The following is a 27,548-nucleotide window of genomic DNA, read 5'->3' as shown; positions in this document are numbered from 1 at the left end:
TTATTATTTGGCTGAGAAAACTTCAGAGGAAGCCGTCTCTCAAAATGTTTGTTACTATCAACAGCTCTCCATCAAAAAAGTTTTATGCTCAACAATTATTTTGAGGAATTACCAACAGTCTCCAGTGCCTTCATGCCAAATAAACAAATCAGTAATAAAATAAATTTGATCAAACTTCTCCTTTTGTTTATGTTGTATAAAAAATGCAAGAAACCAAAGGCCATTTTGAAACTCCGGCTGCAGCGTCGACTTTGCCATTGGCTTCACCATTGGCTTTGTCCACCATTCCAGAGTTCCATACAGAATGTACATGATTCCAAAATGGCTGATAGAGCCTAGGCAAGTGTCAAAGCTCAAGCCGTTGTTTCGAAAATGCCTACGACAACAGGTTAACAGTGTACAGTCTGGCTCCATTGTGGAATGAGAAACGTCACAAGTTATCATGAGCACTAAACATGGAACCAGATCAACACAGTATAACTAAATAAAATAAAACAACTTTTTCAAAATAAGAAAAACAATAGATAGAATATTTGACTCTAGATAGAATTTTATGTGAAAAAAACACTTAAAACAAAACTTGTTTGCACTAAAGTAAGCTCTTTTAAAAAATCTCAATCTATGATTTTTTTTATACATGTATATCACAAATACTCTTTACTATGTACAGAAAACATAAGACTGTCAGACTTATCAAGTCGTGAGTTTACTGGCCGTAAACCAAATTCACTGGCCTATGGCTCTTTAGTCCATTGTTAGCAGGAACGTCGAGGCAGTTAGCAAATACATTTATGAGTTAAAGTAAAAGAATGCCAAGTCAAACGGTCGTTGTTTAAAACCCTGATATAAGATTTTTGTTTAGCTTTCGATGACGGATGGTTCTGTGATGGTATTATTGGTAGTTTTCAGCATAAAAAGTCACAAATCACAAAGTTCAAATATTCCTCTAAAATACTGCCTAGTCAAGAAAATTAATTGCCTCTGTCAAATCAAGCGTGATTACTGACATGCATACAAAAACTATCCCTCTCAATTTCCCCTGCAATGTGACAACAAAAACTGATGAAATTTTCCAAGAACCGGTATGTTTACCGAAAACTGAATGATAAGATTTAATTAACTTGTGCCTCCCCACGAAATAAAGACTCCCTCCTTTTAAGCAGATTCATCCCAAAGACTGTCGTAGAAATTGAGGGACGTCTTCCTCAAAGTCGACTAGCACTGAGCAGACAAAATGTAAATTACACATCCCAGAATTACAGAATTAAAGAGTCTTTGTTTTGCCTTTTTTTAAATAAATAGTACAGCTTTGAAGTGACCAATATTTAGCACGCAGATGACGCCAAAACATTATCATTACCCTCGCAGAACCATCCATCGTCGAAAACAAAAACTCTATCAATGTCTATACTGTAGATGGTGTACAAACATTGTAAATCCATGAAAGAATCGTTTCTCAGCCTCAAATTTTTGAATGATCCAAGCCATATTTCTTTGAACAGCTGAAGTGCATGTTTTTATGACCATTTATTTGTTTGATTATTTACCAACAGATGACCCAAACTTTTGATCATAACAAAATATGAATTTGCTATCAACGACCATCTAGCACTGAGCCAGCGAAAATGCAAACTACACATCCCAGAAACACAGAATTTACGAGTCTCTTTCTTATAAATAATATACAGCTTTGAAAATACCAATATTAAGCACACAATACCATTAACAGTAAATGGTTACATATAATGTGAGGACTCGATTGAGGGTTTGTATTGTTGTTCCCGAGGTTGCCTGTTAGCATAAATTTATTTCTGCTTACATGTAGTTACTTTTTGTGCTGAGCAGCTCTTTACCATGTATGAATTTGGGCCCAAAATATTTCATTGGGCATTTGATACGCAGTACGTGTATCATACAAAAACATTCACAGCTCTTTTTTTTCTTTTTTCTTGCGGCTCCAGCAATGTCGAAGAAGGACATGCATAGCGTGGAGGAGAGAAGAAACTTGTGTTTAGCTACTCTAGTGCTTAGCAGCTCTTTGAATTTGGGCCCAGATCAGGATGCCTTATAACAATATCAAACTTCATTGCGCATTTGACATGCAGTAAATGTATCATACAAAAACTGTTCACAAACCGTTTTTTTTTCCTTGGGGAGGGTCGTCGAAAGAGGGTTTGACAATTGTGCTTAGCTACATTCTGTGCTAAGCAGCTCCACATCTACGTATGAATTTGGGCCCATATCAGAAGTTTACAAAACTATATCAAATTGTCATTGCATTTGACATGCAGTAGCGTGTCATCATGCAAAAACCATTCACAAATCTTTTTTTTTCCTTGGGGGGGGGGGGGGGGAGGAGGATTATTGAAGGAGGGTATGACAATTGTGCTTAGCTACTCAAACTATTTGTGCTAAGCAGCTCAATGAATTTGGGCCCCATGATTGTCCAAGGACGGCATGCAAAGCATGGAGGATAGAAACGACCATCGGGAAAATGGCGCCACTCATCCTAACAGCACTTTCTTCATCTTATTAGAAGGCACCATTCCCTCGTCTTCCGACTCCGTATCGCTGCTGCTGGTGTAGTTGCTGCTACTGTAGCCGCTGTTAGATGAACAGTTTGGTGAGCACAGATACTGTAGTAGTGGCAGTCGATATTTACCGCAGAAATCTACAAATTTGATGTGCTCGACGTGGGAGCTGAAATACACATCTGTGGATTGGATAAAAGAAAACTTATTTTAAAATTGGGACCATCAATCAGTCGTAATATTTATATGCCACCATACCAACGATCATTGCTCATGGCGCCGTACAGTAAGCTCTTGTAATCAGGCGAGATTTGAGTGACGTCTTAAAAATCTATTTTGTACATGTAGGGGATTGTCTGATGTTGTTAGGTAGACTGTTCCATAACCTGGGGGGCCAGAACAGAAAAGGAGCGGTCACCGCAACTGTCAGACTGTGTTTGCCTCTGGTCAGTATGTTGGTCAGGTCGGCCAGACATTACAAACAATATTTTTTATTTGCACTGCTTCCTTCGTATTGTTTTTATAAGATTTATTTTAGATGTTACATGTAAATTTGCATCAGAAAACAGATGCAGTACCTGCTCCTTAAATACATATTTGGACTGCCCCTGGCTACCAGGCAATCTCGATGGACTATACTTTAAATAGACAGGGCAAAGGGCATGGGTTTGAATTCCACCCAAGTCACATGTTTGTGGGGTTTTTGTTACTAGGAAATTGGAAATTACTGAGTATACAGTGCTTCACATTACCGCCATGTATTGTAAAAACATTATCATTCTTTTAATTTTAGTTTTAGTCCTCCATACCTGAGCATTTGGGATTCAAACAATGTCTCGCCGAGTTCAGGTACTCAATCAAACTTGAAGGCAGGTCTTCCAGCGTGTACGGAATCCCTCGATTCTTAACAACACGTCCGGACAGCTCCAAGAGCGTCGGTGGCTTCCACGTCAAGTCGCGCACAAAGCGTACGACCAAGGGGTTCCCACGCAAACTCAACTCGCATAGCTCCCCCAGGGAGATGATCTGGAGCGGCAGTGTGGTGATGCGATTGTTGTGTAGACTGAGCGACTTGAGTTGCCGGAGGTTGATAAGTTCGGGAGGTACCACCTCGATGCGGTTATCACACAGGCTAAGACACTTCAGACGTTGGAGGAGACCGATTTCTACTGGGATGCTCGTCAGCTGGTTGCCCCCTAGGTACAGGTACTCAAGACTGCAAAGTGGACGAGAGAAAACAAAATATGTCCATAAATTATCTGGCCTGTACATGTATATGCTCCGTTTTTTAAAAGGGCAAGGGCACCAAGGCGTTTTCTCCTTGGTAAAAAGGGCACCCTGAGGAAATTGTTAGTTTGCAGAGCATTTCAAGGGCACCAAGAAAATAACCATTAAGTACAAGGCCTTCAACCCTCCTACTGTCTGACCATTTATCAACACTTGTGATTTTGAATAAATACATAAGTGCAGCACAGTACACATTCAACCCCCTACAAACATGTACATGTCCTACTGTAGTATTACTATGTATTTGGTATCGTCCACTGCGATTTTGAACGGAACTACATTGTATGTTACTACTTAGACCTGCACTGTGGTATGTATTATCATGTGCATACACAGTACACAGTCAACCCTCCTACTGTATAATAATGTCATCCACTGTGGTTTTGGATGATAAATAGACCAATCCATTAAGCTCCACCCCATTGCGTATTGACCAATCACAACGCAACGAAGGTCCGACACTAAGGTCCGACATGCGTGCGCGCATGCTTGGTGCGCGCGGCAGAGTTGTGCAGAAAGGCATTGGAGAGCCCCACGTGTTCTTGCTCACACGTGCGTCGTGGGCGGAGCCTACTGGGTCGGTCTATTAAACTGAAACAGCGGGCAAGCTTTTTCAAACATCTTTCTGTGGGCACACTTTATAGATCTATTCTTTTGTTTTTTCTTCTAAGTCTCCTCTAAGAAGATGTTTTTCAATTTAAATTACTTTTCTGTCTGTCACCCCCCCCCCAACCCACACACACACACACCCCTGAAGACACCTGTAATTTCTGAGAGTACCCCTTAGATGGCAAACAGGGCTTAGGTTTCAACCCTTATAGTCACTTAGCTTGGAAAGGAAGTCATTAAGAAGCACTTTGCTTTTTGTCCCGAATGGACTACATGTACGGAAGAGAACAGCTCCTCTTCATCTGCTGCCCATAGGGCATTATGCATCTCATCTTAGACTTAAGACCTTTTGAAAGTTAGTAACCCAGTGTCTCATTGAAATACTTGGGCCTATTTCTTTCTTCTTCTTTCTTTGAATGTAAGTGAATGAAACTTTCATTTCATTGAAACTTTCTTTCATTGAAAGTGAATAAACTACCGGTAATCTCATTGAAGAACTTCTGTTATTTGTTATTATTTTTTTCTTCCTTTGAAATAACTGAATGAAACCTTTATTTCATTGAAAGTGAATAAACCAGTGTCTCAGTGAAGAACTTTGGCCTATTTTCTCTTCTTCCTTTGAATAGTAAGTGAATGAAACTTTCATTTCATAGGAAGTGAATATTAAAACCAGTGTCCCATTGAAGAACTTTGGCTATTTCTTCTTCCTTTAAAAGTTAAAAGTAAGTTGAATGAAACTTTCATTCTCATTGAAAGTGAATAAACCAGGGTCCCATTGAAGAACTTTTGCTATATATTCTCCTTCCTTTGAACATGTTGAAATAAGTGTATGAAACTTTTGTTTTATTGAAAGTTAACAAAAGCAGATTGTCTCCTTGAAGAACTTTGGCCTATATTTTGTTCTTCTTTTTATGAAAGCAATAGTGAATGAAACTTTCAAAGTGAATAAACCAGTGTCTCAATCAAGAGCTTGGGCCCTTTTCTTCTTCTTCTTTCCTTGAATAGTGAAGAAAACTTTTATTTCATTGAAGAAAGTAAATTTAAACAAGGGTATCATTGAAGACCATGGGCCTACATGTATTTCTCCTCCATTCCTTGAAACAAAAATGAATAGTGAATGGAACTTTCATTTTAACAAAAGTGAATAAACCAGCGTTTCGTTGAAGAACTTGGGCCTATTTAATCATTATTCTTTCGATGATTAGTATTAATTTCTTCTTTTTCTTTCCTTGAACTTGAACAGTGATTACAATACAACAATACAATTACAGTTTCAGATTCAGAACCAATATTCAACTGCTTACTGGGGCGCTGTACATTTTTTTTCTGAATTTTAGAATCTGCAGTTGGAAAAAAAAAAGCGCTCCAGGGCTGAACCTACTCCTAGAACTATGGTTTATTCCACCATCCTCTCCACGATGAAATGTTGAGTTGATAGCGCTGTAATGAACATCATAGTTCTAGGAGTAGGCTGACCATGGCTGAACCTAGTTGCGATAACGTAACCCTACTCCAGACGGCCGCCAGGCGGGCAGGAGGGTTACGTTATCGCAACTAGGCTGAACCCACCATCTTCCTGACAGTCGACATGATAGAAAGAGGGTAACAGTTAAATCCCTAGACCTGTTCTCCTCTAAAAAATTGTTGACATCTGCAATTAATTTGTTCGGACCATAACCAAAGAACCCAAAATGTCAAAATTATTTTAAATTAAACTTAATTAAATTAAGGAGTACAGCACCAGAGTTAGGGCCAATGTGATAAGATTATAGTTTTGTATTCACTAGTATCAATTAATATCACGAATATCATGTTTATGTTTTATTTTAACAGAAAACTTCTCTCACTTTCAAAAAAAATAATAATAAAAACATTTCACAACTCACCTGGAGAGATTTTTTATTTCAGGTGGAACTTGCCGAATTCTGTTTCCACCGAGATGAATAGCTTTCAACGACGTGATTTCGGCGAGTTGCATAGGGAAATTCAACATGAGATTTCCTCCAAAATTCACCGTCTCTAATGCAGTGAAATCACCGAAATCTTTCGGTAGCGAATCATTTTTAAGTTGGTTATTTTTACAGTTCAATGTTCGAAGATTTGTCAATCCAACAATTTCTCCGGGGATTTCCGTAATCCTGTTGTTACTGATGTCCAAATCGACTATATTCGTGTAAACGTGAATAGTTTGTGGTATGGAGGTGAGAGAATTTCGACTCAAATCAATGATGTTTACTTTGTCTTCTTGTCCGGTGAATTCATGGTCCGGAAACTCCGTTAAATGCTTGCGAGACAACGACGCTTTGGCGAGCTGTTCAACGGCGTCTTCACCGGCCGTGGTTGGGTCGCCTCTCCGGTGGGCCATTACGAAACGCAATCGGCACATAGCACACGAAATAAATATACTTAAATTGTGTCTTTTAAAATCACCAACCTAGTTCTCGAAGTGATCTTATTCTTGGCCAGGTCGTCTCGTCAGAGATCTTTGCCACCAACTGTTCCATTCCCTCAATATACTGAGGTTTATGATGAAACCGTTTCATCATATTATTTTCAACAAATTCACACATCACACACACGATCGCGATCTCTTCACAAAAAAACGACGGTGACACTGCAAAAAATTATCATACAATTAAAAAAGCAAAACGCATGCGGACCGCACGATATTAATAAACTTGTACTAGTACTTTTTTTACTTTCACTGTTTGGGTCTTCACAAATAAATTTAGTTTTTAATCAATTTAAACAATTTTTGCCCTTACCGACAGATGTCTTGTTTTACTATTTCGTTTTATGCGTGTTGTTACAATTTTTGATAATATTTAACATAAATACGCGTAATTTTGGTTACGTAAAATACCGCGGGACTTATACAAGTTTAGTTTAAAAACCGTGCGAGAAATGAACAGCATGCTTTGAATACATGCTCAAAAACTGAATATTCATTATGACGTCGCCACCATGCATATTATGAATAATTATTATCCGATTGTTGTTTGTTGACATTGACCTAGATATCAGTACGTGCGACCTTGAGCTGACCTACAAACCTCAAAGTCATCAGCGCGCATGATCACGTTTTTGTATGATATACAACATGAACAACAAATTATTAACATAATTGCCGCACATTCTCTCAAAGGTTTTCTTGGCACAGCGTGTAATAAAGTCTGTTAGCATGGGGTTATGGGGGACGGGTCACGTTGTTGACTCTTCAATTCAAACTACTTGTGTTTACTCTCTAAATGCGGATGGGTGGCTGAGCGTTTGTTTCTGCTCGATGTTTCTGGCAACAATCGCATTTAGTACAAATTAATTTCAATACTGAAGGGGTATTATCGGCGTAGAACCTACTAATCTATAGATTCGGTACCATATTATCCCCATCATGCTTTGTCGGCGGGCCGCAGTTTTGTTTTCTCCACTTTTTAGACCTTTCTTTTGTTGATAAACAAACCTTGTAGGATGGTCGGCCGAGTGTTCAACGTAAAAATCGTCGTACCTCCATGTTTTAACCAAATTTAACTCAACAATTTTTGTTTTTAACAAAATCAACACAGTTTTTGAATAATTTGGTCTGGCCACATTGTTACAAACAGTAGTCTTTTCTTGATTTGCATGTATGGCTTTCAATAGTCCAATCTGGGTTTTGGCAAAAACTCGGGCTGTGACGTTGCCAAAAAAAAAATTGGCGGCCGGGCTGGTGGCTGCCCGCTTGTTCTGGCAAAAATCGTTAAATTAATAGTACCCATCCGAGGCATTACATTGTAGGGCCAAGGTAGGGCTACATAATATCCCCTGTGTCGGCCGGCCATAAGCAACAAAAAACTACTGCCTGCATATTTCACACAAATGTTTATTTTCTTCTTACAAAGATAGTTGCTTCATGCATGGAGGAATAAATTAGAGTTGCTTTGTCCACAAGGTGGTGTTTTGGGGGTAAATATAAAAACTGCTGACAAAATCAAGTGTAACAGAAGGGAATTGCTAAATTGAGTCATAAAAACGGACGTGCACTCTTATTTAAACTAATAATTATTTGAGTAATGATCACCAAACAAACAAATTTAGTTGAAACTTGTAAAATGGCGGATCGCGGCGAAGAGAAAACTGCGGTGTCTAGTTCAACATTGCCCGATAAGAGTGATCAAGATGCAACAGTTGATGTACAAACTCAATCAAAAGATGACGGCCTAGATGATTTACTCGACAGTAAGTTTTATTTTTAGTTTGTAGATTTGTGTTGCCGAAAAACGGCATTGCCGTGTGTGTGTGGAGAGATCTCCGACTCCGTCGTGTGCATGGTGTGTGTGTTCGTGAGTGATGTATGACAAGTGGGGGCGCTGTTTACCGGTTTTGGGGGTCATGCAATTTTTTAGCCCCACTTGTGTGCCCAAGGATTCCGCTATCCTTGGCCACACAAGTGGGGCTAGCAATTTTTGTGTTAATTCATCAATGTATCATCAACTTTTGAGGAGATTGATAAATTTCGGCTGAAAAAAATTGGTACTGTTTGTTTGGCTTGTTGGGAATGAGGGGAATTGCCTCGTGCCTGACCTTGGTCCCTTGGACATTAGCTTAGCCTTATTAATTGCAAATCCAGCCTGGCTGATTTTTCTCAATTGACAATAAACAATGGACCTTTCCCATGAAATAATTGTTAATTGCACATACATGTAGCGCATGCGCACTATCATTTTGGTTGGCAAAATGAGGGAATATCGCGTTGTTTTGTACATGGCTAATACGGCTGCATGACACAGGACAGACGCGATTGCACGTCTGCTTAGAATATAGTTGCGATAACGTAACCCTCCTGCTGACGGCTTAGGCAGGAGGGTTACGTTATCGCAACTCTATGGCGTTTGCCAACCTAGGGTCTGTATCGTAGGAGGTCCTGTTTTCGAGGTGTCCCTAAAATCCTGACAAATCTTTTAACCTCTCTGTGCGCGTTGTAAACAGTCCCTAGCTAGATAAAAAAATTGTGGTTTTATTTGCCAAGCAAGGAGTCTCCTCTCCCTTGACCAAAACTTAGAAACATGTAAGGCTCCACTGGTTATTTACACTTGTAATGGCAAAAAGTTTGGTATTTTAGGCATTTCTACAAGGTACAAAAATATGTCATTATGTTGAGGCCATATAAAAATATTTGCCCACCCAAAAAGTTTCATCAAACACTATTTCAATTCACAGTTCATGATGATCAAATCATGTGACTATATAATTTGCTGAGTATTCTGGGGAAAAAGTACAGAGGAAGCCATGTGTCTTATATAATTTTCTAATATTTTTGGAGACTTTTTATTTTTTAACCCTCATATTAATACAAAATATATTTAGAAATAAATAAAAATCAGATTTGAAAGCCAGTAATTATTCACACTTTTACTATTTTATTTTTATTTTTTTATTTTTTGCAAGTTACCATGGTAATTTTTTTAATTTAATAAAAAACTATTTTGAATAAAATGGAGACAACTGCTGGCTATAGAGTCATACACAGAGTCTCAAAGATGTTTCTTCCATGTATGGCTTCACCGGGAAACCATACTTTCTCGTTTGCCGTGAAAACAGGAAAAACTCAAAACAAATGGGGCCAGTTGAATTCATTGAAGATCAGTGTGTGGTGTGAACATTTCAATGTCCATCAAGTTTTAATATATGTTTGCATACTTCATATTAACAAATGAAGATAATTAGGGCATCGGTTGATATATGGCATCGTTATTTTTTCCCAATTCAAAGAAAAAGGCATAATAGCGTGAAAACTGGTAAGAGGAGGATACGCATGCATGAATGTAATTAGCATATTTCATGGGAAGGGTCCATTGTAGAAAGGCACTGTGCCTTGTGCTCTATTGGAAGGAATGGTCGGAAGGACCTTCTCATAATGCCTTTTGACAATTGAGAAAAATCAGCTAGGCGGGAATCGCGATTAGGTCTGTGAAAACTGGCAGTGCGAGTCTGTTTTTGAAAAAGCACAATTTTGGGGGAGTTTTCTTTCTACATTACTTAATTAAGCCTATACGCCTCTCTTAATATTTATTATGCATGACGTCATAATTTATACCCCAAATGAGGCTATGGGCGCACGTCCCCCTTGCAGTGGCTGCGCCTGTAGCCTCATTTTGGGTTAGCTTTGTGACGTACCTCATGGATAAATATTAAGAGAGGCGTATAGGCCCCAAGGGTTAGTGTTAACCAAAACTCCAAATGGCTGACAGTCCAAAAAGTTTAGTTGTTATCTGATTTGTTTTCCAGAGGCTGAGCTGAGTAGAGTGAGAGACTTTAAATAATTAAAAAAAAAATTAAAACTTTTTGAATACTCACCATTTAGCATAGGCCTTACACTGTACATACCATTTATCAATATTACATATATTATATAACACCCAAGCAGATCCTTGCCATTTGATAGCAAATAAAAGTACCATTGCACGCTGAGTCACTCACCGTGCTTTTTCGTTCAATCCGAAAAGTACCATTGCACGCTGCCAGCGTGCATTAGTACTTTTCCGATGGAACAAAAAAGCTGAGTAAAAACATCACTGCATGCGCGTGTCTTTGGTAACGCAGCAGTTTTACTGCAATAGTAAAATTACTAGCATTCGGCTTCTGCGTGTCTCATAATAGCTGTACAGAATGCACATAGTGACTGTTGAATCCAACAGGCCGACCCAAAGAGAAATGGGTGTAATTTCACAATTAAAAATTGTAGGCCTACGCTTTGTTTGTTTTGAAAGTTGTATCTTCCAATCAAAATGACATCTACTTGGATGTTATATATAAGCAAATAATGAATGTTTTTCATCCGTGCAACAGTGCAAATATTTTCATCCGTTGAAAGCTGGAATTTTCCATTCAACTCGGCTCCGCCTCGTTGAATAGAACATTCCATCTTTCAACTCATGAACATATTCGCACCATTGCACTCATAAACATTCATTATGTGTATACTATAATCAATATTTAGCCCCCATTTTTGAGATAATTTCATCCCCGGTTTACTGACTCATAAATAAACCTTTTCAGAGACCACTCCAGAGAAAAAAAACTTTGTTTGAACTGAGACCGTGTTTTATTTTTTTATGTTGAAAAGAATTTTTGTATACATTTTTGTTTCTTATCTCTTAAGGTGCATTGCAAGATTTTGATAAGAAAAAACCTCAAGATGTTCCCGACGAGAAGCTACCAGAAAAGAAGACCACAACTCCAACTCAAGTATCCGACAAACAGGTACCCCAAGTCCAACATCTCACAACAGATTTAAGACTTATAATAGTGTTTTAACAAAGAAAAGATGGCTAGAGTGGGACTTAAGTCTGTGCCCTTCGAATTATTGTGCTAGCACTCTTCCAACTAAGGCCGTGTCCGAATTGGCGACTTCGGCTACAGCTACAGCTAGGGCGCGCGCTTCTGCTATTCTTCAATACTGACAGATGCGCTGATCTAGCCGTAGCTGTAGCCAAAGTCGCCAATTCGGACACGGCCTGAGCTATCTAGTAGGCCTGGGGAACTGATGAAATCGCCTCCCTCAAATAGCCGCGACTTCGCCACAAGTCAACTACCATTAATTCCCAAGATCCAATGCGGCATATTGTTTGCCGCATTGCAGCATATAGTTAAGTTCATGCTGAAAGGGTTGAAGGATTGTGTCACTGATTTCTGATTGTGTTTTGTAAGTAAACTAAATTGTCATGAATATCCATGAGCCACACAATTGGTTCATCAAACAGGTAGTCGCGACTAATTCTGTAGTTGTCGTGGCAGCACCACTAACCCAAGTAGTTGAAAAATGGTATTCCGACTCAACTAAGCAATCAGTAGTCGCGAATATGACACTAGTCGCACAGGCTTGTTGCCCAGGCTTAAATATTATAATACTTACTAAGTGCTCTTTTGCTTTTAGCCTCCACCCCTCCCAGTGGACCAAGAGGCTCTCTTCAATCAACTCTTCGCCAGCGAGGGCGGTGCAGCCAATCTAGAGTCCCTCATGTCGACTGTCATGTCAGAGTTTGGTCAAGATCTACCCCAAGATTCAAAGCTAAACGATGACCTGGCCAAGCTCTTACAGGGAGGTGGTGCTGAGGGTAAGCAGGGTTTGCCATAAGCAGTCGTGAGCCGTGTCCGAATTGGTGGCTACAGCTATATGGCTGCGGCTGTTGCTAAGGATGTTACTAAGGATGTCCTTCCTTTACCTCAATGCATGATGACGCAAAAATCTAGCTGTAGCCGTAGCTGTAGCCACCAAATCGGAGACGGCTTAAACATCAGGGCCCAGTTTCATAAAGCTGTTAAGCAGAAAACACTGCTTAGCAACTTTCCTTGCTAAACACAAAATGAGTGGGGCACCAGTTACAACAATGACAATTAATGTCATTTCGGTTGGTAACCTGTTTCTGTTAAGCAACACTTTTCTGGGCTTCACGAAGGCAATGAAATTGAGCCTCAGGGCCCAATTTCAAAAAGCTATTAAGCAGAAAATGAATGGAGCACCGGTTGCAGCAATGAAAAATTAATGTAATTTTGGCTGGTAACCGGTTTCTGTTAAGCAACACTTTTCTGTGCTTAGCAAATTTTTGTGCTTACGGGTTCTAGAATGCAATCGTGTGTTAAGGCGCAGTAGTTTTTGCTGCTTTTAAAAACATTTTTTAAATGAAAATTTTGTTCACAAAACAGACCATTCCATACACATAAATGAAAAAAATACCGTAAACCACATATGCTTCTTCATGGATGTTGCATTTGCAACTATTTTGATGTCTACTTTTTGTTGGGTGTTTTTTCTGGACGAAAGTGGGAAGATTTTGGAAACTTCGGTACCGTGTAATGTTTATGAATACTTATTAAAACTACATAATAAAATAATTTGAGCGGTCGCACACGTAACCCAAATTAATGAGCCCTCTACAAACACAATAACTTGGTACACATAAATAAAGTATAACTTCCAGTGCAGTCAAGTTGACATTGCAATTCATGTTGAATTTTGAAATAGCGACGATCTGAAATCGAGCAGTTGGTATACAACAGTATACTATTAGTTTAAAAAAATAAAATAAAAAATTGACGGACCAGTCAAAAACCTTGCGGACCAGTGAAAAATCAAGCCAACTGGTCCTGCTGGCCAGTTGAAAAAAAAGTTAAGGGCAACCCCTGTTGGTGCCCTCGCCATTTAAAAAAAGTACACAGGCCTAATTATACCTTCACCATGTTTTCCTTATTTCAAGGTTTGGCAAACCTTTTTTTTTTTTTGCAAATCGCCAGACACACAAGGCCTGAAGGCCACTTCAAGGTGTAGGCTACAATTACTTTTTTTACAGAGGCCGTCGCCACCTACTCCTAGGGCTGAAACAGGGTTACCCCTTTTACAGTCCATACAGAAGAGCAGAAAGCACTACCTCCCCAATTGTACGTAGCAAGTGTCACAACTGGGATTCGAACCCACACTCTGCTGATTAAACACAAGAGCTTGAATCCGGTGCTCTTAACCGCTCGGCCATGACACGCCATTTTTTATCAACACTTTCCTCTCGCAGGTTTCCCAATGTTTGGCGCTGGCCCACCAAGCGGGGGCGCTCCATCCACTGCTTCAGGACCACTAGGAGGAGCCTTGGGTGAAACTATTACTAGATTGGCACAGAGCGCCCAAGACCTTAAGGTAATATTTAAATTCAAAATTGGTGGATCACAATTGAATAGATGGAAATTTGCATCGGGGAGAAAGAATATTAATTTTGGTTTTTCCCATAAGCACTTTATACTCTCAGTACTTTCCCGTGCTCTGTCAAACAAATAATAACTCATAATACTCAGGTAGGATTTGAAATTCTAGAGCAGTGTTTACCAACTAGACCACAAAGATTGCCTGGTAGCTAGAGGCTATATAGAGTTCCATCTTTGAAATCGTTGCGGTACCAAGCTGCTAAAACATAGGATTCCCGTCCGCTTCCTTTTTTTTTTTTTTTTTTTTTTTTTTTTTTTTTCTTCTTCAAGAAAAGACAAATTTAAAAAGGAGGATACATTTTAATGATCTCAACAAAATTAATTTTGCTTTGAAACATATTCCAGCTGGTGTCAGCCGGCCATCTCAAAACAAAAAAGGGGGGCCCTTCTTTCTTTTTTTCCAAAAGGCAGGATGCTTTTTTGTCTGTACTTAAAGGCACTCCAAAACTACGTTACTTCAGAGGGAGTCGATTCCCACAATGTTTTATACTATCAACAGCTCTCCAATGCTCGTTACCAAGTCAGTTTTTAAGTTAATTAGTTAGAGTAATTACCAAACGTGTACCTTCCCTTTAATACTAGGAGGGTAATGTTCCTGAGGAAGAAATCTTCAAGCAGTTGGAGAACATGCATCTTGGAGATGGAGCGGAAGGTGAGATGATGCCAATGATGCAACAGATGATGCAGAATCTCCTCTCTAAGGATATTCTCTATCCATCCCTCAAGGAGGTCGTGGAAAAGGTCAGTGTAGGTCAACTATCACCATGGCTAGGAAATTTTAACCATAATTATAACACTGCTGCAGTCTCACCACTTGACCTGGGGTCATTTCACCTGATTGAGAGAACTATGCACCCCCAGTGGAGAACTGTTGTCACATTTTTGCCCTTAGCATCTGCCTGTTAATTATTTCCATTGGATTAGTGTGCAGAAGCATATTGTTAATCTTGTTGGTGAAATTTTTTGGTCAATGTTACAACCTCTTTCTCACTGTACATGTAGGTCTGTAGCCTGGTAGCCAGCCTCTGTCTTTTCGACATACATTTTTGGGGTAGATGTGCCGCCTCATTTTTCTCCTACCAGGAGGTTTGAGCCTGAAACCAGACTCTCTGCATCTTCTCAACCATACACTCTTGATTTGCCACAGAGTACAAGGAGCCATACCGTTCAACAACAGCTTTATTATACGTACTGCATTTCAGGGTCAACACTTGACAATCTTGTGCACAGGACTCGCGAAAGTACCGAGTATACAGTGCTTACACACATCGGTGTAGGGGTAAAAAAAACAAAAATAATATTCTTTATCCCTGATGCAAATTTAACATCTCTTATATCGTTGCGGTACTCGCTGCCAAAACATAGGATTCGAACTGCCTCCATAGCTACCGGGCAATCTCGGTAGTCTAGTTGTTAAGACACAGCTCTAGAATTGCAAGGGTCGTGGGTTCGAATCCCACCCGAGTAACATGCCTGTGATATTTGTTCACCGGACTCGGAAAGTACTGAGTATACAGTGCTAACACACATCGGTGTATGGGTAAAAAAAATAAAAATTAATAATCTTGTCTTTGTGTCGCTCTTATCTTTAGTATCCGGACTGGCTGGAGCAAAACAAGACCAAAGTAGAGCAGTCAGACTTTGATCGATTTACTAAGCAGTATGGTCTGATGACTAGACTGTGCCTGGAGTACGAGTCCGAGAACCAGACGGATGCCCAAGAAGTACGACAAGAACGGATGACGCGGATCATGGATCTAATCCAAGAGGTAATACGCCATATTTTTACCGTGGAGAGCCCTGTCAAACATAATTGTATCACTTCGGGGTTGTATTCAATCATAACGTATTCACCTTTAAAGGCAGTGGACACTTTTGGTAATTACTCAAAATAACTATCATCATTAAACCTTTCTTGATTACGAGTAATTGGGAGAGGTTGATAGTATAAAACCTTGTGAGAAACAGCTCCCTCTGAAGTGACGCAGTTTTCGATAAAGAAGTAATTTTCCACGAATTTGATTTCAAGACCTCAAGTTTAGAATTTGAGGTCTGGAAATCAAGCATCAGAAAGCACACAACTTCGTGTGACAAGGGCGTTTTTTCTTTCATTATTATCTCGCAACTTCGATGACCGATTAAGCTGAAATTTTCACAGGTTTGTTATTTTATGCATATGTTGAGATACACCAACTGTGAAGACTAGTCTTTGACAATTACCAATAGTGTCCACTGTCTTTAAGTAACTTAAGACAACGGTGCAACAAAAGTGACAGAACGTTGGTTAAAACTGAGCAGGACGAATCCTGTGTATCCCTGGAAGTGATAAAAGTACTATCTACCTCACGCGCTCACAGATACGGCACATTGGACAATGCCAAGCTTTGTGAGGTTTTTTTCAAAATTTTGCTAACAACATAACAAAATTAGCATTTCTCATCAATAAAAAGGTGTCTTGCTGATTTGTGTTGCCTTGGTACATCTCAGAATTGATAGTATTTCTCGTTAACGTGATAATGCCCTCTTCTATATTCTGGGTTGTATATTATACAATTGTTGCACGCTGTGACGGGGTCCATGGCTTTTTTTTACACTCGAGGGGGAAAATGGAACCCGAGGGTGCCATTTTCCCTCGAGGGTGTACAAAACCCATGGACCCCAGTCACAACGTGCAACAATTGTTTTGTTATACCTTTGTATAATTGTTATTCCTCTTCTCGAAGTTCTGTTGTCATCTTCAAACATTATTACGACGGACTATTCATTGTTTAATAAGCAGATGAACAAGAAACAATTCCCTCGAACCCGCGGTTCTTTCGTACACAGCGCGAAATCGACCAACGCTGGGAACGATCAAGGTGATGTACACCGGTGTACAACACTTTTCATGTTACCCGGCCCCCGTCGAGCCATGTAACATGCGTTTTTGTTGCGCGTCACATGATTGGTTCTCGACCAATCAAACTTGACAGTTTGTTACCGAGGTAACAAGTTCAATTGATGACACTTTTTCGAGTACACAAAAAAGATTGACATGTACGATAAAGACGCTCTCTGATACATGAAATAGATCGCAAATGTATGATTTTGACGCTCAAAGAGTCAATGGAACTTTCCGTAATGAATGTTTTTGAGTTTTTAGAGTTGAGTAATATTACCAACACATTTTTTCAATTCCTTTTTTCAGATGGAGGGACTTGGTCAGCCACCCAAAGATATTGTTGGTGAAGGGGTAAGTAGTTTCATGTCTTTCATTAACTGAAGGTGGCACTCATAGTAAACAACAACTCTTCTTGATTAACAAACAATGGTTATTTTATGCAATGATCTGGGCCCAATTTCATGGCTCGGCTTACTGTTAAATTCTGCGCTTACGATCACGATTCCCCGCTTACATGCAAGCGCCGAATTTCTGCGCTAGCCTTGTAAGCATAGAACGCCTAGTAACGTGGGGTACACACGCACAGAAGCTAAAATTCGCCGCTAACCCGTGAAACGCTTGCCGTAGCCACAGAATTCCCTGCTTCTGTAAGCGCCGATGATGTGCTTACGTTAAGCAGAACCATGAAATTGGGCCCTGTTGTTGAATCAAAAGAGTTGCTCGCTGAAATGGCATCAAGTGCACATTTAATCCATAGTCAAGCTATATAAATTTTTGACACAACGGAGTGCTTTCATGATTGTTCTCTTCTTCTCACTACAGGGCGCCGGTTTAGGCCTTCAGTTTGATGCCCAAGGCATGCCCAAGATACCCGGAATGCCACAGGGGGACCAGTGTAGTGTCATGTGATACCCCTGGCAGGATACCAATGACGTATTATAAACACTCACACTGCAGGGTACCAGTATAGTGTCATGTGACCCAAGCAACCAGCCCCTTTGCAGCATCACATAACTACAACGATGACTTGTCGTTGGTCGGTATCGACTCGTGATGTTTTCTAAGGAAATTGGTTTTGATCAAATTGATTGCCCTTGTTGTGATTGGAGCGTTTTGTATTAATGGAGCAGCTGATTGGGCAACATGTGGTTAAGAGACACCTTAGTGACCTTACCATTAATTGTTTCTCTCCACCAAGGAGTCAATGAATTCATGAACATAAAAAAAATCTGATATTTTAACATTGAGCCTGTGAGCATAAAAACTTTCTTAAGCACTGACAAATCTTCAGAAATGGTTACCAGCCAAAATTCCTTAAAATTGACATTGTTGCAACTGGTGCCCAACTCATTTTTTGCTTAGCTAAGAAATTCACTGAGCTGTTCAGTCTGCTGAACAGATAATGAAACAGGGCCCTAATCAAAATGTATGAGATGTTAATTTAAGAGTTTGATCATGTGCAATGAATTTACTTGGGTTTCTAAGGGAGATATAATTTAAGATGAATGTTAAGCTACCAGACAACTAACACCTGTTATGTTTATATAATTCCTTTTCCAAACTGGACTTAGATCATGCACAAACCAGTAGGGCTGCTTACTGCCTTGGCCAGGCAGATTAACTGCTGAACCAAAGTCTAATGACCCAAATTCAATATAGAACATTCCCACTGGTGGTGGTGGAAATGATCTATAGTTATAGAGGTGTTTTTGGGGGTAAATATTCTGAAAATCTTTAATGGAGCTTTCAAATAACGGTGATAGAATTGTGTTACAATAATAATTTTTGTTTATGTTAACTGTTCTAGATTGGCCAAAGGAAAGCTGTAATTTGCCTTATTATGTAGGAACGAAACAGAATTCTTACTCCATGGCCATACAGACAAAAAAAGGCGGGACTTTTGCAGAGAGATCGGATTTCGGAGGTTTAAATTTGTTTTTTTTATACAGTGTTCAGGAAGTGCCATCTAATTTCTTCAAGAAGATGATTTCCGAATTCGGATCTCACATGAAGCTGAATGGCACTTCCAAACCTCTGTACTTTTTCTGTATTTGTTGTCATCTTTTGTTTAAAAATTATCAATAGTGTATTCCTCCTAGATTGTAAATTATCTTTTGGTATAATAAGAATAAAAAAAGTAAAATTTTGAAAAGTTTTAATTTGGTAAATTATATTTGGTTTTCACTGGGCAGACAAGAAACTAAATTGAAAATCAATATGTGCTGATGGTTTCGGATGGTTTGAAATTCAGACATCATAAATCATAAAAACAAAATCCAGGGGGCGGGGCTTCGTGCAGTTTGATAAAACGACTTACTTGGATAGCGCCCTCTGTTGACTCTTTAAAAGTACTAAAACAAAATGTTGAACAGCGCCCTCTTTTGTTTTAGAAAAATACTGAAACAAAATGTTATACAGCGCCCTCTGCAGATCTGCTGGATTTTGTGAACACTCAAACAAAATGGCGCTCCCCATAGATCAGAAAGAATATCTGAAACGCTACATGTCTGCAGAGCCTGACGATTCGAGCAAGAAAAAACGCAGAAAGAAAGTGAAGACAAGTGTGAAAGTTACTCGGTAAGCAAATCTGATTACTTGAACAATAGCATTAGCATGTCTTTACAAAATGTAAAACATTTGCCTCCTCTCAGTCTCACCACTCACTCACTCACTCTCTCTGTCTCAGTCTCAACTCTCAGTCTCTTCTTAGCCCCACTTGTGTGGCCAAAAGGATCATGAGGATAGCTGAATCTACACGTCCACACCATTTCCTCATGCAGCTAAGAAATAAAACAATTCTGGCGCCTTATCTACGAGCCACCCGGCAGTAGAAACTGACTGAATGTGTTCACCTAACTCTAAGCTTGCTTTGTGTGTATTGAATTTGAAAAGTGAAACAAATAACATTTTAAAAAGAAATTGTTAATGTTAAGGATAACTTTGCTACCTTTCGTCGACTCTAATTTCATTGTTTCGTACATGGCGCAGCCATCTTGGAATATGCGAATCAACATGACGTCATCGGCCTGCCGAGGTGAGGGTGCGAATACAAATCAACGGCTGTTTTATGTGAATTAAGCTTGTGTACTTTTTACGCGCACGTGCTGCGTAGTTCACCAAAAAAGTACACAAGCTTAATTCACATAAAACAGCCGTTGATTTGTATTGGCGCCCTCACGGGCCCACAGCTCGGCAGGCCGATGACGTCATGCTGATTCACATATTCCAAGATGGCTGTGCTGTGTATGAAACGATGAAATTAGAGTCGGCAAAACGTAGCAAAGTTATTGTTAAAAATTTCTTTTACATTTTTTATTTGTTTCACTTTTCAATACACACAAAGCGAGCCAAGAGTTACATAGGTGAACACATATAGCCGGTTTATACTGCCGGGTGGCTCGTAGATAAGGCGCCATAATTGTTTTATTTCTTAGCTGCATGAGGAAATGGTGTGGACGTGTACGTGGCTAAGGATTCAGCTATCCTTGGCCACACAAGTGGGGCTAAGTCTCACTCAGTAAGTCAGTCACCAAACGAACGGTTGCACAAAGTTGCAGTACGACAACTCGAGAGTCGGGGGGGGGGGGGCGGCCGATTGCCTCTTTTATTATATTTTTATACAGTGTTATAATAGGCTACTGTTAAAATGAAGTAAGAGCAGACAAACTAAAATGAGGCAAATCAAAGGGCTACCATGACTACACTACTATACTATAGTAGTAAGTAACTGTTGTATGATGATTTATGAAGTAAATAACTTAGTTAAGGGAAAGACACTTTCTTATTTTATTTTAAGAAAGACTTTATTTATGAATAAAATACATTAATCATCATTCGATCATGATGATGACATCATCATCACGTTTTTTTTTTAAATACTAGTATTTTAGGTTAACTCGATCCCAAGCTTTTATTTTGTCTAATCATTAAAATTATTTATGACAATGAACTTATTATTCAATAACTGTCCTCCCGACCTCCCGACAGCGTCCCAGTCGGCGACGCTGTTGGGAGTGGGGTAACATTATCGCAACTATGTTGGGGTGGCTTTTGGTTTGTTTTTTTGTGCAGGAGGACAAGGGTTGTTGAAATCAACTTGAACTTTAGTGTTCATGGTAACAACAGATATTTGGAGGCGTCCAGTACATATAAAACATGATTTATTGACTTATTTTTGTGGTTGCTTTGCCCATGATGTTTACATTGTTGTGTCAATAACATTGCAATTTCGCAAACCTTAATTACTTAGTATTTTCCACCATACCATGCATAGCCTTAAGTATTTTCTTGCTTTCCATACCTTTAGTACCTTCACAATTGTTGATGATGATGTAGACATCAAGGCGCTGGCCCTGACCGAACAGCAAGATGACCTTCACAACCCTCTCAATGATGACGAGACTCCCCTCATTGCCGACATCATCGACAATCGACCCAAGGAAGAGGTGATCCTGGAGCAGTATCGGACCAGTAACAAATGGAAGCAGATGGGTAAAGATAAGGAAGAGGTCTCAGATGGTGACCAGTCTCCACCAAGACGGAGCTCAGCTGGAAGGAGAACCCGTCATGACTCATCAGAGTCGGATCTTTCCCCGTCTCGTAAACCCACTTCGAGGCGACAAAGACTTGACACGGATTCTGATGCATCCCCTCAAAGAAAGGCAGTTTCACGCCATTCTTCAAACTCAGATATTTCCCCCATTAGACAACGGCAGCGAAAGTCTTCAAGGAGTAAAGATGTTCACAGAAAACAACGAATCTCCCGTCGCTCAGCATCATCCGATTTTGACTTGTCTCCAGTCAGGAATTCAAAATCCCGATCAGAGCCTCCAAGAAGGAGTGAAACTACTAGGCATGATTCAGATTCAGATCTATCCCCACCCAGACGAGGACAGGTCAGACGGGGTGAGACAAAGGGTAATAGACCACAAGCCAAACAAACATCAAGGAATGATTCAGACTCTGACCTATCTCCACCAAGGAAGGGACATGACAGAAGGGGTGATACAAAGAGAGATAGTAGAGCAAAAGCCAAGAAATCATCCAGGCACGATTCTGACTCAGATCTTTCCCCACCTAGACGAGAACATCCAAAGCAAGAAAGTGGTCGTCATGCCAGACAGACTCACACAAGAGGGTCCGACTCAGATTTGTCCCCACCACGGAAAGGACATGACAGACGGGGTAATACACAGGGTAACAGATCACCTGCCAGAAGACAAACGCGACATGATTCAGATGAGGACCTGTCCCCACCCAGAAGAAGGCAACCTAAACAGGACGACAAAAGTAGCGGCAGCGCCAGAGGATCTCGAACAAGAGGCTCTGACTCAGATTTCTCGCCTGTCCGGAGAGACAATTCAAGACAAGTTACACCTGGGGCACGCAAGATTAAGCAAGAGCGTGATTCGTCACCGAGGAGAAGGGATGCTGATGCAACGAGAAGATTAAAGGAGGATGGAAGAGTCGACAGACGCCCAGAGAAGACGCTTTCAGGTGACTATTTATTTGTGTTTTATTTTCTGTTTAGATGCTGCATACAGGAATACATAATCTGAGAATTGTGTTTCCGACTGATCATGTTTTTACAGAATTGCTTCGATGTGAACAATTTCTTAACATGCTTTATGCCATCAAAAACTGTGCACTGTATGGCCCTAACCAAACAAGTTTTAATTGCTTCTAATTTTAAAGGAACACGTTGCCTTGGATCGGTTGAGTTGGTCTTTGAAAAGCGTCCTGTAATCGTTTGTTACAAAATCGATATGGTTAGAAAGATGTTGTAAAAGTAGAATACAATGATCTACACAAATATGCCTCAAAATTGCGTGGTTTTCGTTTTACCTCGTCGACATGGGAGTCAAAACTTTGACTCCCATAAATGGCCGACCGTGTTAGTTCGCGATGTAAAATGAAAACTCTGCAATTTTGAGTGATACTTGTGTGGATCATTATATTCTACTTTTAAAACATCTTTCTAACCATATGCATTTCATAACAAACGGTTTCAAACGCTTTTCATAGACCAACTCCTCCGATCCAAGGCAACGTGTTCCTTTAAAGATGATTATCAAATGTATCTTCCCTTTAAGGGCGATTCAGGGAAGAGATACACGTACCATGTAGTTCAGTCTTTTTTTCTGAATTGAGACCTTTTAAAATCTACCTGGTATAAAAAATGCTGTATTTTTCTCAAAATTAAATAAGTCAGGCCCTTTAATCTACTTCTCTAGTGCTGAGGATACTGTTACCAACGACGCCTTGGAATCTATAACTCCAGTGGTTATCAAAATGTTGAAACGCCATCAATGCGATGTATGGATTTGGATCTAAGTTTAAGAACTTTTTTTGTCTCTCATCCCTGAGAATGAAGTGTCTTTATTTCTGCTGAATATTTACTGTAGTCATTGTGAAGTATTGGTTTCTGTAAATATCCTCTCGCCCCATGTCTATTAACAGGAACCAAGGCAGGTTTGTCTGACGCCAAGTCAATGAGACGAGAAAATGAGGAGTCAAGACGCCGGGATGCTGACATGTACAATAAGATGGATGATGACGTGTCTGGAAGAAATGCCCGTAAGTAAGAAACGGAGAAACATTGCTCTTAGAACACCAGCATCAGGGCTCAAATTTTACACTGGACCTGTGGTCCAAGACCAGTGATAATAACATGGGGCCAGTAAACGCAAGACCAAAAATGTCAGGCTGTCTTTTACTCTTGCGTTTTTCAAATGAATCACATTATCTCACTTTGTAGTAATAAAACGAAGTATGCTCATCGGGGCCAAAACATAGGATTCAAACTGCCTCTAGCTACCGGGCAACCTCGGTACTAGTCTAGTTGGTAAGACACTACACTAGATTTACTGGTCGTGGGTTCGAATCCCACCGAGTAAAATGCCGGTGATATTTTTTGACAGGACACGGGAAAGTACTGTGTATACAGTGCTACAAACATCGGTGTATGGGTAAAATTCAAAGTTTAATTAATATATTTAAAATTTAAAATATTGCCTTTTGTCTGATAATTATACCTGTCAATTCAGTAACAATGTGTGTTAGCACTGTATACTCAGTACATTACCATGCTCTGTGTAAAAGATCACAGGCATATAACTTGGGTGAGATTCGAACCTACGACTTTTGCAATTCTAGAACAGCGTCTTACTAACAACGAAGATATTGAATTTGAAATTGTGTTTACTTTCAAGAAACTGTTTTCCGAGACAAGTCTGGCAAAGCAAGAGATCTGAAAGCCGAAAAACGACAGAAGAGAGAAGACGAGGCTAAGAAAGCCCAAGATGATGAGAAATTCCTGGAGTGGGGAAAAGGGTAAGTACGTGATCTCCAATCTGACATCTATAGTTATGTGTAAATCGGTTAACATGTTGCGCACTAAACATTAACCAGAATGGGAGACTTTCTGGGACGATAGAGGGCAGCAGACTTACCGGGTAAATCCATTGTTCTCAGAATTATGCGCATGTTCAGAACTACGTAAACAATGGAAATTTACCCGGTATGTCTGCTGCCACCTAGCGTTGGAAAGTCTCCTATTGGCATGTTGTGGCTCGAGTGTATAAGGACACTGAACTGTTACTAAACTTCTAGATGACTTGGGATGGGACACACTACAGAACAGAAGAAATCAACAGAAATTATGTATGCTCTACAAGATGAAAAATGGGTTGGTTGACATTCCACTTCACAACTATGTTCAGCCCAATACCAGAGATACAAGGGGAAACAACCAAAAATTCACTCAAGTCAGCCATAAAGCTTGGGCCTTCAAAGATTAATTCTTCGTATCAACTGTTAAACTCTGGAACTCACTCTCGTCGGCTGCTGTGAACAGCACAACCCTAGCTAAATTCAAGGGACATATAAGCAACAATAAATACATGTAGTAGTCTATTTCCACACGCAGTGCGCAAGTACGCGTAGATGTATCCGGCAGGATATTTTGCTGACTGAACCAATGGAGATGGAGATGGAGAACTCAAGCTCTGATGTTTCTGATCAGCAAAGTGTGGGTTCGAGTCCCAGTTATGACACTCATGTGTCCTTAAAGGGTGTGCGTACTCTATGTACCACACAAAACATTATGCCAAAAGATTTACATTTCACTTACTCGGTCCGAAGATAATGATAGAAAACTTCCAATAAAATTGCTGAGGTGCTGTAGTTTATGAGAAATGAGTAAATCAATTTCCTGATAATAATTGTTGTCTCCGTCAGATGAATTTACGCAACTCTCCTGAAAGTATTGCTCTGTGATGTTCACTTTTTTTTTGCGCAAAAATTTGACGACTAATGAGGTTGAAAACTTATTAAAATAATAACAAATAAAAACATTATTATTGTTATTATTATCTTCAAACTAAGAGATATAATCTTTCCTTCTCCTTCCAGTGTTGCTCAGAGTGCTCAGCAAAAACAGGTCGTTCAAGAAGCTCTTCATGAGATGGACAAACCGCTGGCCCGTTACCGAGATGACAACGACCTGGACGCCATGTTGAAGGAGCAGGACCGAGACGGGGATCCGATGATGGCCTTCTTGCAGAAGAAACAATCGCAGAAACGAGCTGCTAGTGGCGTTAAGGGTAAGAGACCATTACAAAGCAAGACAGTTCTTTTCAGAACTGGTAAGTCTCCCGAACATCCGATAAATCTACTTCGAGGTAGTAGAATAAAGAAAGACAGTTCTCTAAGAACAAACTCTACCTGGCAAGTAGACACACACATGGTGTTACCGCAAACCAAATAATATTGATACCCCACCATGCAATGGCACAAATTCAATAAAGAGACCATGGTAATACGATCAAGCGAAGAAACAAGCCAAAACAGGCCATCGGGTGAAATTTTCAAAAAACTTTTTTTGTAAATTTAAAGGCACTGGACACTATTGGCAATTACTAAAAATAACATTTTTGCATAAAAACTTACTTGGTAACGAGCAATGGAGAGCTGTTGATAGTATAAAACATTGTGAGAAACGGCTCCCTCTGAAGAAACATAGTTTTTGAGAAAGAGGAAATTTCTTACTCAAATATTAAAGTATCTGACCTGAAGCATTTTATTAGGCATCTGAGAAAGCAAACAAATTTGGGCAACAAGGGTGTTTTTTCTTTTATTATTCTCTTGCAACTTCAATGACCAAATGCGTCAAAATTTTCAAAGATTTATGATTTGATGCATATGTTGGGAAACACGAAGTGAGAATACTGGTCATTGACAATTACCAAACGTGTCCAGTGCCTTTAATCCTATATATATATGTAAATGTTTAAATAAAACATCTGAAAGGTTCATTTCAAAAGGTGGATGCATTTTTGAGAAATCGCTATTATTATCAATAATCACTTTTATTATTATTAAGTATTTTTGTATAATATTAACAAATCGCATTGAAAAATATTCCATTTTGAAGTAGTGCAATAATATGTAAAAAAAGACAACAGTTTTTATGGCCCAAAATTTGAATCTGAAAGAGGAACTACTTCTCCAATTGTGTATTCTTATTTGTGATTGTTCTTCCTGCATGGACTTATTTGCTTCGGATTTTCAGCAATTTCTGTCTGTTACTAATTTTACTGTTTTTTCTGATGGATTTTTTTATGTAAAGTAACTTTCAAATTTAACATCCATTATATTGTTGCGGTACCCGCTGCCAAAACATAAGATTTGAACTGCCTCTAGCTACCGGGCAGTCTCGCTAGTCTAGTTGGCAAGACACTGCTCTAGAATTGCAAGGGGGTTGATTTTGATTCCCACCCGAGTAACATGCCTGTGATATTATTTCACAGGACTCGGGGAAAGTACTGAGTATACAGTGCTAACACACATTGGTGTATGGGTAAAAACCAAAATTAAAAAACCTTTCAATATCTTTTTTTTTTTTACAGAGAAGCCCAAATACAAGGGTCCACCGCCGCCTCCAAATCGCTTCAACATCATGCCTGGTTACCGATGGGATGGGGCGGACCGCTCCAATGGCTTCGAGAAGAAATCAATGATACGACAGGCAGATAAGAAAGCAATGAAGGAGATTGCTTATAAATGGAGCATAGAGGATATGTAGGGAAGATGTTGTGAAGCTCAAAGACACTGGACACCTTTAGTATTGTCAAAGACCTGGGCCCAATTTCATGGCTCTGCTAAGCACAGAATCGGCCCTTACGGAAGCAGGGAATTCTGTGCTTGCGGCAAGCGTATTTCACGAGTTAGCAGTGAATTTTGGCTTCTGCGCGTGCGTACTCCACGTTACTAGGCATTCTTTGTTCACAAGGCTAGCTCAGTAATGCGGCGCTTGTACGTAAGTGGGGAATCGTGATCGTAAGCGCAGAATTATGCAGTAAGAAGGGCCAAGAAATTGGGCCCAGTATTTTCACTTGGTGTATCCATCATGCAAAAGTTTCTAATCCAATTTATGTATTTCGTAATTCATCAATGAAACTCTCCATCATGGTAATTTTACAAATTCTGCTGCAGACATGGTAATAGTAATA

The 27,548-nt window shown here is 39.7% G+C and overlaps 3 protein-coding genes across 4 annotated transcripts; 2 read left to right on the top strand and 1 right to left on the bottom strand.

Moving 5' to 3' along the window:
• Positions 1-640: 640 nt before the first annotated feature.
• Positions 641-7,022, bottom strand: LOC117301357 (leucine-rich repeat-containing protein 58-like). The gene is made up of 3 exons (XM_033785288.1): positions 6,314-7,022; positions 3,341-3,747; positions 641-2,713 (listed from the first exon to the last, which is right to left on the bottom strand). The coding sequence occupies exons 1-3, from the start codon at positions 6,811-6,813 to the stop codon at positions 2,505-2,507; spliced, it is 1,116 nt and encodes a 371-aa protein (XP_033641179.1). The 5' UTR covers positions 6,814-7,022; the 3' UTR covers positions 641-2,504.
• A 1,167-nt stretch (positions 7,023-8,189) lies between these two features.
• On the top strand, positions 8,190-18,747 carry LOC117301356 (peroxisomal biogenesis factor 19-like). 2 transcript variants are annotated; one of them, XM_033785287.1, is made up of 9 exons: positions 8,190-8,208; positions 8,502-8,642; positions 11,566-11,666; positions 12,340-12,520; positions 13,970-14,091; positions 14,739-14,897; positions 15,749-15,925; positions 17,344-17,388; positions 17,860-17,946. In XM_033785287.1, the coding sequence occupies exons 2-9, from the start codon at positions 8,516-8,518 to the stop codon at positions 17,944-17,946; spliced, it is 999 nt and encodes a 332-aa protein (XP_033641178.1). In that variant the 5' UTR covers positions 8,190-8,208; positions 8,502-8,515. The 2 variants fall into 2 exon arrangements, with proteins under 2 accessions (XP_033641178.1, XP_033641177.1); XM_033785286.1 differs by lacking the exon at positions 8,190-8,208 and having other exon boundaries at positions 8,459-8,642; positions 17,860-18,747.
• A 731-nt stretch (positions 18,748-19,478) lies between these two features.
• Positions 19,479-27,209, top strand: LOC117301464 (BUD13 homolog). The gene is made up of 6 exons (XM_033785474.1): positions 19,479-19,614; positions 21,344-22,533; positions 23,497-23,613; positions 24,249-24,369; positions 25,450-25,640; positions 26,946-27,209. The coding sequence occupies exons 1-6, from the start codon at positions 19,499-19,501 to the stop codon at positions 27,119-27,121; spliced, it is 1,911 nt and encodes a 636-aa protein (XP_033641365.1). The 5' UTR covers positions 19,479-19,498; the 3' UTR covers positions 27,122-27,209.
• Positions 27,210-27,548: the final 339 nt, after the last annotated feature.

This window comes from Asterias rubens, chromosome 17 (assembly GCF_902459465.1).
Source record: "Asterias rubens chromosome 17, eAstRub1.3, whole genome shotgun sequence".
Lineage (NCBI taxonomy): Eukaryota > Metazoa > Echinodermata > Asteroidea > Forcipulatida > Asteriidae > Asterias > Asterias rubens.
This window is presented reverse-complemented; position numbering and strand designations above follow the sequence as displayed.